The sequence below is a fragment of the Polyergus mexicanus genome, unplaced genomic scaffold, assembly GCF_030449975.1.
Source record: "Polyergus mexicanus isolate NDT 795.1 unplaced genomic scaffold, iyPolMexi1.0 SCAF_8, whole genome shotgun sequence".
Taxonomy (NCBI): Eukaryota; Metazoa; Arthropoda; class Insecta; order Hymenoptera; family Formicidae; genus Polyergus; species Polyergus mexicanus.
In genome coordinates, this window is record NW_027223328.1 from 3,622,805 (window position 1) to 3,637,669 (window position 14,865).

The following is a 14,865-nucleotide window of genomic DNA, read 5'->3' on the forward strand; positions in this document are numbered from 1 at the left end:
CAGATTTCATACATATTTTCATATAAAAATATATTATTACACTATATTAAAAAATATTGGCATTATATACATACATATATCGGAACATTTTGTAATACTCAAGTGACGAATAACAACACATCGACAATTTTTAGAAAAAAAAAAAAAACTTTTTTATATAATTCACTCTTCTTTAAATTTGACTACTTTGGACACGTGTGTTTAGCGTTTGTGAATAAATTCAATATTCTTTAATAAAATGTTTGCATTCTTTCATTTTTCGTTTTATCCACAATATTTTGAAGAAGTACCTCCTTTTTTCATTTTTCTTATGAATGCATCTAATACACGCTGTACGTGTATACATCTATGTTTATGAACTCATCGAGCAAGTAATTAACTTATAGTCAAAACGTGCACACTGCATACTCATCTGATTCAGCTGTAATTATGTGTCATTCGTATGATTATCGATTATTTCAAAGGGTTTAAAGAGATACTCACAGATGGTAGCGGTTTATCTTCCATATGTGTGTGTACTGAGCAAGCGCGAAATTACGGCGATTTAGTATATTCGCGAAGAACGATTCAGTCTAACTATAATTTTCGCTCTGTGAACATCAATGAATGTCAATAAAGGTAGAATATGTTTTCAAAAAATGGCAAAGAAGTCGCATATTTTCTACTAAAAACATAATCGTTTTACGTAAAATAGTTACGAAATAATAAATAATAATAAGTAAAGTATAAAATCACATGTTTTTAATAATGTGTATGCAGTAATTAAACTTCTATAAAGAAAATATCTACGTGTGTTTATGAAAAGTATACAAATTACAAACTAATTTACTTTATGTGCTTACATATTTTGTTAATCTAACGAAAAAATTTTCTTCGACTAAAATAACTATATCTGATTTGTTACTTAATATGTTATTTATTAAACGATAATGTGGGAGCAAATAATATATAATAATAATTACATATAATGAAGATTATTTATTAAATAAAGAAAAAATTTCGCTCTTACAAACGCTCGCAAGAGTTATAGTCTATTATAGTCGTCTATAGATCACTTCTAAAACTTTATGTTCCATGAAAGTTTGTCAGAGTGGATATTAAACTTCATACGTGTTAGCAAAAAATGTTTGCTTTTTACGCGTATATTGAACATGTTTTTCAGTTGTAAAGTTGCCTAGTGTATAAATCAAATGACTGGGCTGTACACGAATCGTTGTTTTTCTCCTCTCACATAAAAAAGTTGCAGATGAATTTAAAATAGAACAACGTGTTTTTTTTTTTTTTTTTTTTTTTACGTCAGGGTGATAAAGCAGAAAAAAGTGTTTTACAAAAAGTGAGCAAGATACAAAAAAAGTTTACTGTCACTCTTACGACTATCATGAAACGCGAATGAAAAGATATCAAGCGGCTTATAAACTCATTAATAAATTATTAATATCTATATAAAAAAAGAAAAATGTTTGAAAATAACATTTCAGAGGAAAGAAAGATTTTGAAAAGAAAGAAGATTTTTTTTATCCGAATTAAGAGCGATAATATTATTTATAAAATTTAAATTTTTCTATTAGATTTGAGTTACGCGTTTACCTTGAGTTGTCAATGTTTGCGGCTGTTAGGCGTATGGCCCGATCCACGTGTTCCTTTAAGCAACTTTCGTCGGCCAAGCATAACATTCATAATCGTTACGTGTATCTTGAGTTTTTACGTGGTAATACCGCAGTTAATAAATATGATTCGTGTTTGGGGTAATGTGGCTCGCATGGTGGAAGATATAGCTGCCGCCAATTTTAGTTTGATGGCATTGAGCAAGTTATTCGCTACTTGGTATCACAGTGAAAGTAAGCAATTATTTTGCAACAATAAACTTATTTGTTGACAAATTTATTTTATCGTAAAATAAATAAGACAAATGTTAAATTTTTTTTTTTTTTTTTAATTTACATCTAAGACTATCATTGTATAATATTTAGGTTTATTATTTTGTATATAAAAATGATTTGTGTACATATATATCACGCTTTTTGACAATTTATATATGTAATATATATTAATTTATATATATTTAACATATCAATCTATGTGTTTAATTTAAAAGCACTTCGAACATTAATGATGTCAGTGATAACCGATTGGATAAATTCGACGAACAAGTGCGAACGAAATACGATGCTGAGGTTCGCGAGACGCGGCAGGAGCTTATTTTTACATGTTACGCACTCGCGACGATCACAGTCTCCTTTTACATATGTCTTAATCTTCTGAAGCTTTATCAAAATATTCATCAATCTCAACGGAGCTTCGTTTATCATTTCGTTTATCCTTACAACGCTCAGAAGAGTCCGAATTACGAAATCACATTCGTCATCCAACTTTTTGGCGGAATATGCACGGCACTAATCAACTGTACCGTCGACAGCTTCATCTCGATGATCTTGCTGCATATATGCGCGCAATTAATAAATCTACGAATGGCACTCAACAATTTGGTCGATGAACTGTCTAATAAATCTAAATCCTACCCGAAACTTAAAGAAAGCTTAGCCGCGATCGCCGTACGACACAAACATCTTATCAGGTATGTCTTAAAGTATTTGTCAAAGAATTTTATAAAATATTTAAAAATACAGTGTAATACACATTTCTCTCGTAACTGTCATATCAGAAGAAATATATATATGCAATTTATACCTATGCAATATATATTTATATCTATATATCTAATAAACATATATATAGGAAGATTACTCTTTTTTATATATATATAACAGGCTTCTCTCTAAACGTTAAAAATATTTTAAATTTTCAGATTTAAATATAAACTATAAAAGATATAAAATCAGATCACTTTATTAAAAATTAAAAATAAATTTTTTTTTTTTTTTTTTTAAGATTAAGGAAATACAGTTGCGTAATTATTTAATAAAATACAATCATCTATCTTTATATTCTTTTTTCTTAAGATTGTTCTCTTAAATAGAATCAGCATGTTATCATTGATAAGCAGTGGGGTTTTAGTATAGCATTACAAATAGTGAATTGATAATGAAAAAAAGCGGGTTAGTAGTAGTGGCTGATTTTTCAGTGAAATCGTACTGCTATGATCAGTGAAACTCATAAAACGGAGAAGCAAAGTGTGAGTATTTTCACTGAGAATCAATAAAATAATCACTAATCTTCAGCGAAATCTTGTTACTGCTTTAATCAATAAAATTTTCATTGATTCAATTTAGGAGAGTAGGTTCGTCCAACTCTTTTTTTTTTACTTTTTTTTCTCATATGTCTGGTTATATAATTAAAATAAAATCATTCTTTTGGCAATTCATTAACTCGCAACTTTTAATAAAATTATATTTAATTTTGTTAAACTAAACGATTTGATCATAGTTTATTTATTTTTGAATTAATAAAATGTTTAACAATTGCATTAGTATATTTTCCAGAAACAAATGTATTTTAATGTGGAAAAATACGATTTTACAGGAAAGCGTTTCAAAAATTTTGATGCTATTTTCATTACTATTTCAATATTCTTTTTAAACACAATTAGGTATAAATTTATATGTTACAAAAATTATTTTATATATTCGAAAATATTTACGGCAAATTACCTTTTAATCTGATTATTTTTCTTTTACCTTTAAAAACATTAATAAAACAGATTTTGATAGTTTACTCATTTTCAAATGCCGTTACTCCCTTAATACATTGGAATTATAACAATAACAAGTCGATAAATCTGTAACGAGTGAATAATGTAAATAATTTTTCAAGGAATGTAAAGATGATCAACAACTGTTATAGCGCAGTATTATTTGTGCACATGCTAACCGCTACTTTTCAATTATGTTTTCAAGCTTTTCAAGTTTACACGGTAAGTAGATTGACTTATAAATATGCTTAAAAGTATAAGAATAACTATATAAGTATATTTTCATTATACTTCAATATTCGCAAATATTGTAATAGAAAGATTATTCTATTTGTGTATATAAAAATAATACATATATATATATATATACATACGTATATAATAAAGTTAACTCTTTTCACATTATAATACATTTAATTTGAATATTACGACACAATAATTATATTGATATATGCATTTGTGCTGAGTGAAACATATCTTCAGATAATAACAGACAAGTTAGATGTATCCGCTTTCAAAATGGCTTTTCGCTCGACTTATATTATTGTTGTGTTGACGCATTTGTACATTTATTGCTACTCAGCTGAAAGACTCTTAACAGAGGTAAAACGATTGTTAGAGTGTAAGTTAGTAATTTGCGTAAAATAAAAAGCGTTATTTTCAGAGCACTAATGTGGCGTATAGCGTGTATGAATCCAAGTGGTATAATATACCGGCCAAAGATGCGAAGAACCTAATGATTATTGCAAATGGATCTTCGATACCGCTTAAATTAACAGCTGGAAAATTCGGAAATTTTTCGATGGAGTTGTTCGGAGCAGTGAGAGACTTATTCTTCAAAATTTATATTTTTTTTTTTTTGCGTGTAATGTGTAATGCTCGTAAAAATAATCGTTTCTTTATTATATTATTAATTAAATATTGTTGTTTAATTATAAAGTATTGCATTATATGTATATAAAATATATCTTGAAACTACATATACAATACTTCAATTCTATAAATTAATTAGAATGAAAAATTTTAATAATGCCGACAATGCCGATAACACAGTATATTCTTGAATTATAAGCAATTGAACTTGACTTATTAATATAGCATATAATTAGCCTGCGCTCAAGCTTGTAACTTACACACACATATTAAAATCTGTCATTTGATATGGATTTCAATTGTTTATGTAATATCGATTTTTCCTACTTGGCTGATATTGACGAATATTAAGTACAACTAATAAAATGATTACGAATATAATACATTTTAATTGTATATTATAAATATGCACGTAAATTACTCAATTCTTTTCTTAAATAAAAATAACGGTTTAATTATAATTTATTTAAATTAGCTTATTAAAAAAGTAATTAAATCTGCAATAAAGGAAAATAATGAATTAATATAATAATAATAATAATAATACTAACAAGGGAAGGTATGGAAGTGTAATAAAGATTATAATATTCCAAGCTTTTGATTTTGATGAGCTTTGGATATGTTGTAGTTTAGATTAGATAAGTCTAGATAAAATAAGAGACTTAATATTAATTTAATAAATAAATAGATGCGTTCATGCAACCACGTAATCTATAAAGTGACGTTGACGTAGTAGTAGCATTATTTTATTTATAATACGTGCGTAAAGTTAATGTTTATACTTTCTGATAAAAAACTATTAAGATAAATTTGATTTGATTGATTAATTTTGGACATGCCGTCAAAGATTTCCTTGTTCGGCTAACTCTATTTTTAATAGAGACATATTATTTTTTTTTTCATATAAATTAGAGTAAGTTTCGAGTAAATTATTTATTGCCATAATATATAATAATATAATTGCTATAATATATAAATATATAATATGAAAATTTTCTAATACATGAATTACAATATTTATTGATAATTCGTAATTGTCTCTATGAGATTGTAAAGAAAAAACTGCCATCGTGAATGGTTGTCTTATTGTATAGTTCCTCCAAATATCATTATTCAAAATATTATGTTAATATAATAAAGATTACCATTGCAATATTATAATCTTTATTATATTAACGTAATATTTTATGTGACGACAATTTCTCGAGCAATTACACAATAATACAACTGTAATATATTTGTAATATAAAAATATTAAAATGATCTAATTCCTCTTTTCTTGAACATAATATTGAACGTTCTGCACCTCTAAATGAGTAACTTCCATCATTAAAACCTCTATATTAAAATCTTTAATTTCTTTTATTTTTTTTTTCTCTTTTCATACATGATTATCAAACTGTTTCTCCTCTAACCAGCCGTTAATACATTATTAATTCCTGCGTGTGTTTCCTGATGGAAACAACAACAATAAAGTGTGTCAAAATCTTGAGCGAAACACATCAGAAATAGAAAAACCAGGCTATCCGGAAACTTCTGGCTCGAGCGTTCGCGAATTAATAATTTTTCTATCCTCATCTTTCTATTCGCACTTCTATAAACTATTTATTGTAAATTTCCAGCCGGAATTTAAATCTTAATCTTCCCCAAGTCTTTCTGTAAAGTTTAAATAAACAAAATTTTGCACTTTATCACCGTGCTGTTTCCTTTGCCTATTTTTTTTTTAAGTCTTATTTAGTCTTTCCCCTTTTCATTCCAGTTGATGTCCTCCGTACCAATGTATCACCCGCGAAGAAACATCTCTCATTCTCACGCACACGTATACATATTAGATTTTAAAAATATTCGTTTATAAGTACAATATTGAATTTTAAATGTATCAATATTTGATTCCATCCCTTTAAAAATTTTCTTTTTTTTTTCTTTTCTGAATAAACGTAAGATTTAACTTTAAATCCGTGTAGCTTATTAACCCGTTTTTCTTCCCGTACTCCGAGATCGTAACGAGACAAGATCCCGTCCTGCGTAACAGGGATTTAGTTCCCTTACCGAAAAGGGACCGCCGAACGAACGACCTACTGATAGAGTAAGACTCGGAAACACTTGTCTCGCAATAGAAAGATAGAGTATATTTCAAGGTAAATATATAAGTTGCGTTCCTTCCCGACTCAATTTTCTACGAGTCTAAACGTAACAATGACAATAATACAATTGTGATATGTCACCATTATATTATTGCGATTTATCTTGGCGGACATTTTAATATTACTGTCATATTTTTGTAATATTCCAGAAAAATTCATGCTATATCTCATTGTAATATTGTTATGGAAAAATAATATTGCTGTTACATTACGTGCCATATGGAACCTTTCAATGAAAACAAAGATGAATCTTTTTTCTTCCAAATTTACTTCATGTCCGAGCAATAGAATTTTTTATTCTAATTAATCTTCATAATATACTATTAAAAAGACAAGTATTGTATAATTGTGAAACATTTTGCATATTACATTTTACATACGCATGTGTAATTATATTATATATAATCATTATTCATGATAAAAATAAAACAACATTTAAATATATTCTTAGTTTTTATTTTTACTCTGTTTAGATGGTAAAAACGGCAATGGGATACCTCTCTATGTTGCTGACAATAAGAGATTAGAGAAACTATAATGGAAAATAGAGAGAAGATAATATTTCTGTGTGTGTGTATATATATATATATATATATATATGTAGAAAATATTATAAAGTATTATAAAATAAAACTCAGAGTGTTTATAACTGTCTACTGCTTCTTTTCTAGTAATTAAATGACTAGTTTTATATATGTATGGTATATATGCTGAATATATTGTTGCGATACATGTTCTTCCTATTCTGTCTTAATTAAAATAAATTAAAATAATAATTATATTAAACTAAACTTTTATAGCATAAGATTCGATCAATAATTTATTTTATTATATTACTGTATAATGCACGTACTTTATCTTTTGTGAATAAGAGAATAATTCTTATCAGATACAATAGTATACTTTAATAAATATTTCTGTCTATTCTCTCCTTTTGTATCATTTATAATCTATTTAATATATATTTAATTTTATGTTATATAATTTAACTTAATATGTTGAGATAATATAAAATATAATCAGAAGTGATTAAAATAATGTATATAAATTATAGATGTCACTAATATAAAAATAGAATCATCGTCAATGCGCCGATTATAGAAATATAAAATGTTTCGGTAGAATTGGATTGTAGTCAACCTATAATAAAGGATGATTATACAACATTGATATAAAACAAATCGAAATGATAAGAAATAAAATTTTTTTCCAGATCTTGTTCTCTCGAGAAAATTGGCTTTAGAATTTGAAAAGTAAATAAAATATTTACGTATTTTAAACTGTTGAATGATTTCCAATAACTTTGTATATATTGTTCCAATTCATTTCAAATACACATAAATAATATAAAAATAAAACATTACATTTGGTAAAACAATTTAAAATAATTTACATCAAATAATATGAAAAGTTATAAAGATAAATTTTTTCAAGAATTAGAGAAAATATTGTATTCTTTTATATCTATTTCAATAAGCTTACAATTAATCGAGATAAATGTATAACACAAGTTCGTCAGAGACTTTTTAAGATTAATTGTAAGCCTTAGTTGGTCTCAGATTTTCTATATACATATCTTTATATAAAAAAATATTATTACACTATATAAAAAAAAAAAGACTATAAATGTAATATAATTTTAATATTCGATAAAAACCCAAAACATTCTGATATTATTTTTCTGCAAATTGTTATTTATAAATTGTTAATACAAAATTAACAATTAATAAATTGCAATAACGATTACAATGATGAATATTTATATTAGAAATAACGCAAAGTGTTTTTGAAAAGCAGTAATTTGTATGAATGTAGTCCGTTAATATTCACATAAGGGTACCATTAAAGTGTCCATTTAACGTTTACCTCATTATTAAATCTTAAAGCAAATGTAGATATAATTCAAAAAATTAATCATAATGCCTTACGTATCTATTGTTAAGTTTTATCAGCTGTCACTTAATAATATATTTTGTATATGCTAACTTATTCTTCATTTTTATCGTTAAAAATATAATACACATTATATACACAATATGACACACATTACAAAATAGATTTAAAAAATATATAATTCAAAAAAGTTTATATTTTATATTATACTAACACAACTTCATTTAAAAATGAAAAAAAAAAAAAAAAACACTATATAGAAACGTCTATATCTACATCATACACAGATCAACTTTGACTGTATTCCGTTTTCTTCTTTAACAAAATATTTGCATTCTTTTATTTTTCGTTTTATATACACAATATTCTGAAGAAATATCTCCCTTTTTCATTCTTGTTAAGAATGCATCCAACACACGCTAAGCGTGTGTATATATTTTTATGAACTTTGCGAGAACTCATTGAGCAAGTAACTAACTTATAGTCAAAAAGTATATACTCATTTGATTCAGCTGTAATTATGTGTTATTCGTATCATTATCAATTATTTCAAAGGGTTTAAAGAGATATTCACAGATGGTATTGCGGTTTACCCTCCATGTACTGGGCAAGCGCGAAATTATAGTGATTTAGTACATTCGCGAAGAGCGATTCAGTCTAACTATAATTTTCGCTCTGTGAACATCAATGAATGCCGATAAAGGTAGCATATGTTTCCAAAAAATAGCGAAAAAATCGCATATTTTCAATTAAAAACATAATCGTTTTAAAATAGTTACGTAATAATATAAATAATAATAAGTAGAGTATAAAATCACATATTTTGATAATGTGTGTATATATGTGGGTGCAGTATATTTAAACTTTCGTAAAAAAAATTGCAATAAAGATTAATTATCATTAAGCTACTATCCACGCGTGTTTATGAAAGATATACAAATTACAAACTAATTTACTTTATGTGATATATTGTATGTTTTTTTTACAGGATATATATCGGAAAATATATGTTGTCCTTCATATTTTTTTAATGTTATATTGTTGCTGATTAAATTTGAAATATTTTATTTTTATTTTACATGTGCGCTTATATATATTTTTACGTAAAAAATTTTTTTTTTGCCTGAAGTGACTGTATCTGATTTCTTACTTAAAATGTTCTTTATTAAACGTTTATTAACTAACGAAGATGTGAGAGCAAATAATATATAATAATAATTACACAATTAAAGTTTATTTATTAAATAAAGAAGGAAACATTTTGCTCTTACAATTAACTATTCGTTACAAATGTTCGCAAGAACATTTATGGTTTATTATAGTCGTCTATAGATCACTTCTAAAACTTCACGTTCCATGAAAGTTTGTCAGAGTTGATATTAAACTTTGTACGTTAGCAAAAAATGTTTGCTTCCTACGCGTAGATTGAACATGTTTTTTAATTGCAAAGTTGCACAAATCAAATAACTGATTTGTGCACGATTCATTTTTTGTTTCCTCTCGTATAAGCAAAGTTGCGGAAAAGTTTATTTTCTAAGAAAATAAAGCAGAATTGTGAAACATCGACTTTTTGTTAGGACGATAATGTAAAATCGTGCAGAAATGTGTCTCTTGCGAAAAAAGATCTATCCTTTTTAAATGACAAGAGCATAAACCGTAGACATAAACTGTACATGTAGAAACAGTGTATTTTAAAGCACGAATAAATTATTGTTAAACATATAAAATCTTTTTCTAACAAAATCATATTAAATCTTTCTTTTTATTTATTATTTGTCTATATTATTATTTATTACCGAGTATAAGACTAATATTAGTTGTCATTTTTATAATGTTTTATATTACTAAAGCGTGCAAATACAAGAAAAGTTTAGTGTCACTTCTACGATTTCATGATACGTGAAATTGAATAAAAAATAATAAACAACTCATAAATTCATTAATAAATAATTAATATATATAAGAAAAGAAAATACAATATTTGAAAATAACATTTTAGAAAAAAGATACATTTTATCGGAATTAACATTTAGTGATAAGATTATTTATAAAATTTGAATTTCTTAGATTTAAGTTACGCGTTTACTCTGAGCCATCAATGTTTGCGGCTGTTAGGCGTATGGCCCGATCCGCAAGTCCCTTTGAATATTTTTCGACCGAATCTAAGATTTATGATCGTTACCTGTATTTTGAGTCTCTACGTAATCGTGCCGCAATTGACGAATATGTTTCGTGCTTGGGGTAACGTGGATCGGATGGTGGAGTACGTAGCTTCCGCCAACTTTAGCTTGATGGCATTGTGCAAGTTAGTTGCTACGTGGTACCATGGTGAAAGTAAGTAATTGTTTTACGACGATACGTGTGTTGTGGTTAATATTTATCACAATTCAAGGATGTGTACTTCTTCAAGTTTAAGACTGTTATTGTATTGTACAAAAAACAGACCTTTTTATATAAATTTATCGTATGATTTGCTGTGATGAATTTCTACTTGTACTGATATACGTCACGTTTAATCCGATGGAAGCGCTTCGCACACTGATGACATCGGTCGTGACCGATTGGAGATGTTCGGGGAATACTTGCGAACGAAATACAATGTTGAACATTGCGAGACGTGGCAGAGGTTTATCTTTTAAATGCTGCGTGGCTGCTACATGTACAGTAACGTTTTACGTATCTTTCAATCTCATCAAGTTCTATCGAAATATGCATCTGCCGCAACGTAATCTCGTATATCGTTTCTCATATCCATACAACATTCACGAAAGCCCAAACTATGAAATCACTTTTTTCATTCAACTTTCCGGCGGAGTATATTCGGCCATTATCAATTGTACCGTCGATTGCTTCATCTCCATACTCTTGCTGCACGTATGCGCGCAGCTGATAAACTTACGAATGACACTTAACAATCTCGTTGGTGAATTAGCCAATAGATCTATATCGTCTTCGAAATTTAAGGAAGGTCTAACTGCAATTGCTATACGACACCAACATCTCATTAGGTATGCTAAAGGACTCTTCATAAGCAGTTATATTGATATCATGTGATATCTCACAAACGAATATCTTTTTGTTAAAAACTTTTTTAAGAACTTCTAATATATTTTTATGTATCTTTGGCTAACAGATGTAAGAATAAAAAACATTAAAAAATTAAATTTTATTTAAAATTATAATTAAATATATATACATTAAAATTTTAATAGAAGGAATCGACAATGTATAAGAAATAAAACATTTCTTTAAGATTTGCCAAGACAATCGACGATTGTTATAGCGCAGTGCTATTTGTACATATGCTGGCTGCTACTTTTCAATTGTGTTTTGAAACTTTTCAAGTTTACACAGTAAGTTAGACGACTTATAGAAAAGTACGTTTTATGTTCATTCTGGTAATTATTTGGAATAAGGCCTTTTCTCTGGATTTTGACAAATATGATTTTAGTTTTAAATCAGAAATAGGTTTAGGTGTCAAATTATATTTTTCGGAAATAGATCCCCGGGGTGGAGGGAGGAGGCGGAATCCACTGCATCCACGCACTTTTTCATACATACAAAAATTGTAAAACGGGCCTCGCTTTGCTTTGGTAATTTTTGGGGTTTCTCGATTTTTTTTAGGGGTGAGAATGATGGAGGACAGACTTCCCCAAATGATTATCATAGTTGGAGTCGCGACAAAGATTTTTATTTTAAAATCCGCGAGAAAATGTAGAATTTTGGAAAAGGCCTTATTCCAAATAAATATCTTCATTTTATTTGAATATTCGCGTATTGTAATAAAGAGATTGGAAAAAGATTTATATATAAAAGGTTATCAATTTTTTACATTATAATATATTTAATACTTTAATGTTGCGGTATAATTATGCTATTATATGCACTTAAACTGAAAAATATATATTATCTTCAGATAATAACAAACAAGTTAGACATATCCATTATCAAAGTGGCTTTCCTTACATTTTATATCACTCTTGTGCTGACGCACTTGTATATTTATTGCTATTCGGCTGAAAGACTTTTAACAGAGGTAAGACAATTATTGTATGTTAACAATAATTATATAAATAATTTGAAATTTCTACTAAACAAAAATATAATTTTCAGAGCACCAGTATAGCATATGGCGTGTACGAATGTAACTGGTACAATCTATCAGCAAAAGACGCGAAAAGCTTAATGTTTATCGCATACGGATCTAGAATCCCGCTTAGATTAACGGCTGGAAAATTTGGAACTTTTTCGATAGCAATGTTCGGAACAGTAAGTATCTATGAGTAAATATACATAAAAGATCAATTCAGCGATTTAATTGCCACTTACATATGTTGTAGGGGAAAGTGTTCTGAGTAATTCCCCGCAAGAATTAAAGTTTCATAGTTTTAATGCTTTTTCTCAGGTATTATAAAGTAACATTAGGAAAGGGACGGGGCTCGTCCCTCTGCACCTCCATCTCGAAAAAATTCTAACCTAACTCAACCCAACTTTACTTTTAAAACTGAGAATATGGTTGTGGGTTAGGTGAGAATTTTTTTCGGGGCGGGGGAGCCCCTTTTTATTCAAAAAATAATATATTATTACAGCATACACGATCTTTAATGTCAAACTTTAATTTTTTTTATTTTCTGAATCACTACCGTCCGCCATTTGATCCTTGCGGGGAATTACTCACTACTCCCTACAAAAGTTCGGTCAATTATTTTTAAAATATTTTAAACATTATATATTGAATATATATACAAAATATTTTCGATTTAAATCACTAAACTTATAATTTGAGTTAAAGATATCAAACGATTTCTCATCAAGATGAGAAAAAATCTTGGAGGTATGTTTGCGAACGCTTCGTTTTAGAGATATTGATATTTAAACATGCAGAGATAGACATTCCGCGCGTGTATCATATTGTATTTAATTTATAGATACTTCACCATTTGTCATTTTCCTGTCCGACACTCTTTTGTCCAGTAATTTCTTATGTAAGATAATTTATCGTTCATGACAATTTTTTATATAAATTTAATATTTCATTGTTTAAATTTGTCACAGTATACGACAATTCATATTTTAATATCTCTGTTTAAACTAATCTAAATTAATCCATCTATCACATATAAAATATTAAAAAACTTCCACTTTAAATTCAATTTAATATAACTTAACTAATCTCATCTAATCAAATTTTAATTCTAAATTAACTACAATTATAATATTTTCCTAAAATATCAAAAAAAAACGTAAAATATCGAACGGAGAAACAGCAGATTTATTACCAGTATATTTCACACATACATAAAATATTCATGAATATATCAAATGATCCGCATTGTTATTTTCGTTTCTAAAAATAAAACTAAATTTTATGTGTTTAATTTTTATTTTGTTTAGACAGTAAAAACATCGATGGGATATTTATCTGCGTTGCTGACAATGAAGGACTAAAGATAATAATATTAAAATAATATCAAATTATATAATTGCGCATAATTGGTTATAGTTCGTTTTTTAATAAACAGGTTTATACATATCACCTGTAACAATTTTTGCCAAACAAATGCACATCTGTATGCGCAATATAACGAGCTATTTATTTACCTAATATCTGACGATGTAAAGAGATCTAAGAAGATAAATAAAAAAAGCAAAAGATTGTTTTCTTCGTTTCTTAGAAACACCTGAAGATACTAATTTCAAAAATTAAATCGCTACTTATATCAAAAATTTAACATTGATGGAATAAAATTACAGATCTTTTTATCATTTCCAGTGTAATTGCAAACTCTTCAATGTTCAGGCATTCGACTTAAAAACCGAAGTAAACAAAAAATGTTTACATTTCTGGATTTCATCGATACATTTACGAGATTATGTGTTATCACAAGAATTATGTACTTTATTCAAAAAACTTTTTATAGCAAGATATGCAAGATATCATCAAACATAATTAATATCCTGGATCCCCAGATCCCCAGAGTTTTTTCTTGTTGTTTTATATAAAATGTATAATCTACGCACAAAATAAGACATTTATGATATGCCGATTCGTATTTAAAATACACGAATTTTCAACCAATCAAAAGATTGATTTGGTAAAACACGATCCATAATGAATAATAAATGCGGATATTTTTGATAAATGTATCTTCTTCATGTTCAGTTGCTCTTGTCATTAATTATCATTTTGTCTGTTACATATATGATGCATTACAATTTATAGATAATTTTATATGAAGTCTAATAAAAATAAGAAATATGATACACAATATGTACAAATAATTTCAAAAATATTTAATTAAAAAA

General features: G+C 27.3%; 2 protein-coding genes and 1 pseudogene across 3 annotated transcripts in view; 2 read left to right on the top strand and 1 right to left on the bottom strand.

The window, feature by feature from the left end:
- The window catches only part of LOC138935415 (uncharacterized), a 90,240-nt gene that overhangs the window by 39,538 nt on the left and 35,837 nt on the right, over positions 1–14,865 (bottom strand). The window lies entirely within an intron of this gene.
- Positions 518–7,233, top strand: LOC138935417 (odorant receptor 4-like; annotated as a pseudogene).
- Positions 9,173–14,143, top strand: LOC138935538 (odorant receptor 4-like). Its single transcript, XM_070300190.1, has 7 exons — positions 9,173–9,262; positions 10,627–10,893; positions 11,087–11,567; positions 11,813–11,912; positions 12,476–12,595; positions 12,673–12,828; positions 13,954–14,143. The coding sequence occupies exons 1-7, from the start codon at positions 9,247–9,249 to the stop codon at positions 14,005–14,007; spliced, it is 1,194 nt and encodes a 397-aa protein (XP_070156291.1). The 5' UTR covers positions 9,173–9,246; the 3' UTR covers positions 14,008–14,143.

Coding starts and splice junctions, on each gene's coding strand:
- LOC138935538 (XM_070300190.1), top strand. Junction 11,568..11,812: donor CGACACCAACATCTCATTAG/GTATGCTAAAGG, acceptor CATTTCTTTAAG/ATTTGCCAAGACAATCGACG. Junction 12,829..13,953: donor CGATAGCAATGTTCGGAACA/GTAAGTATCTAT, acceptor TATTTTGTTTAG/ACAGTAAAAACATCGATGGG.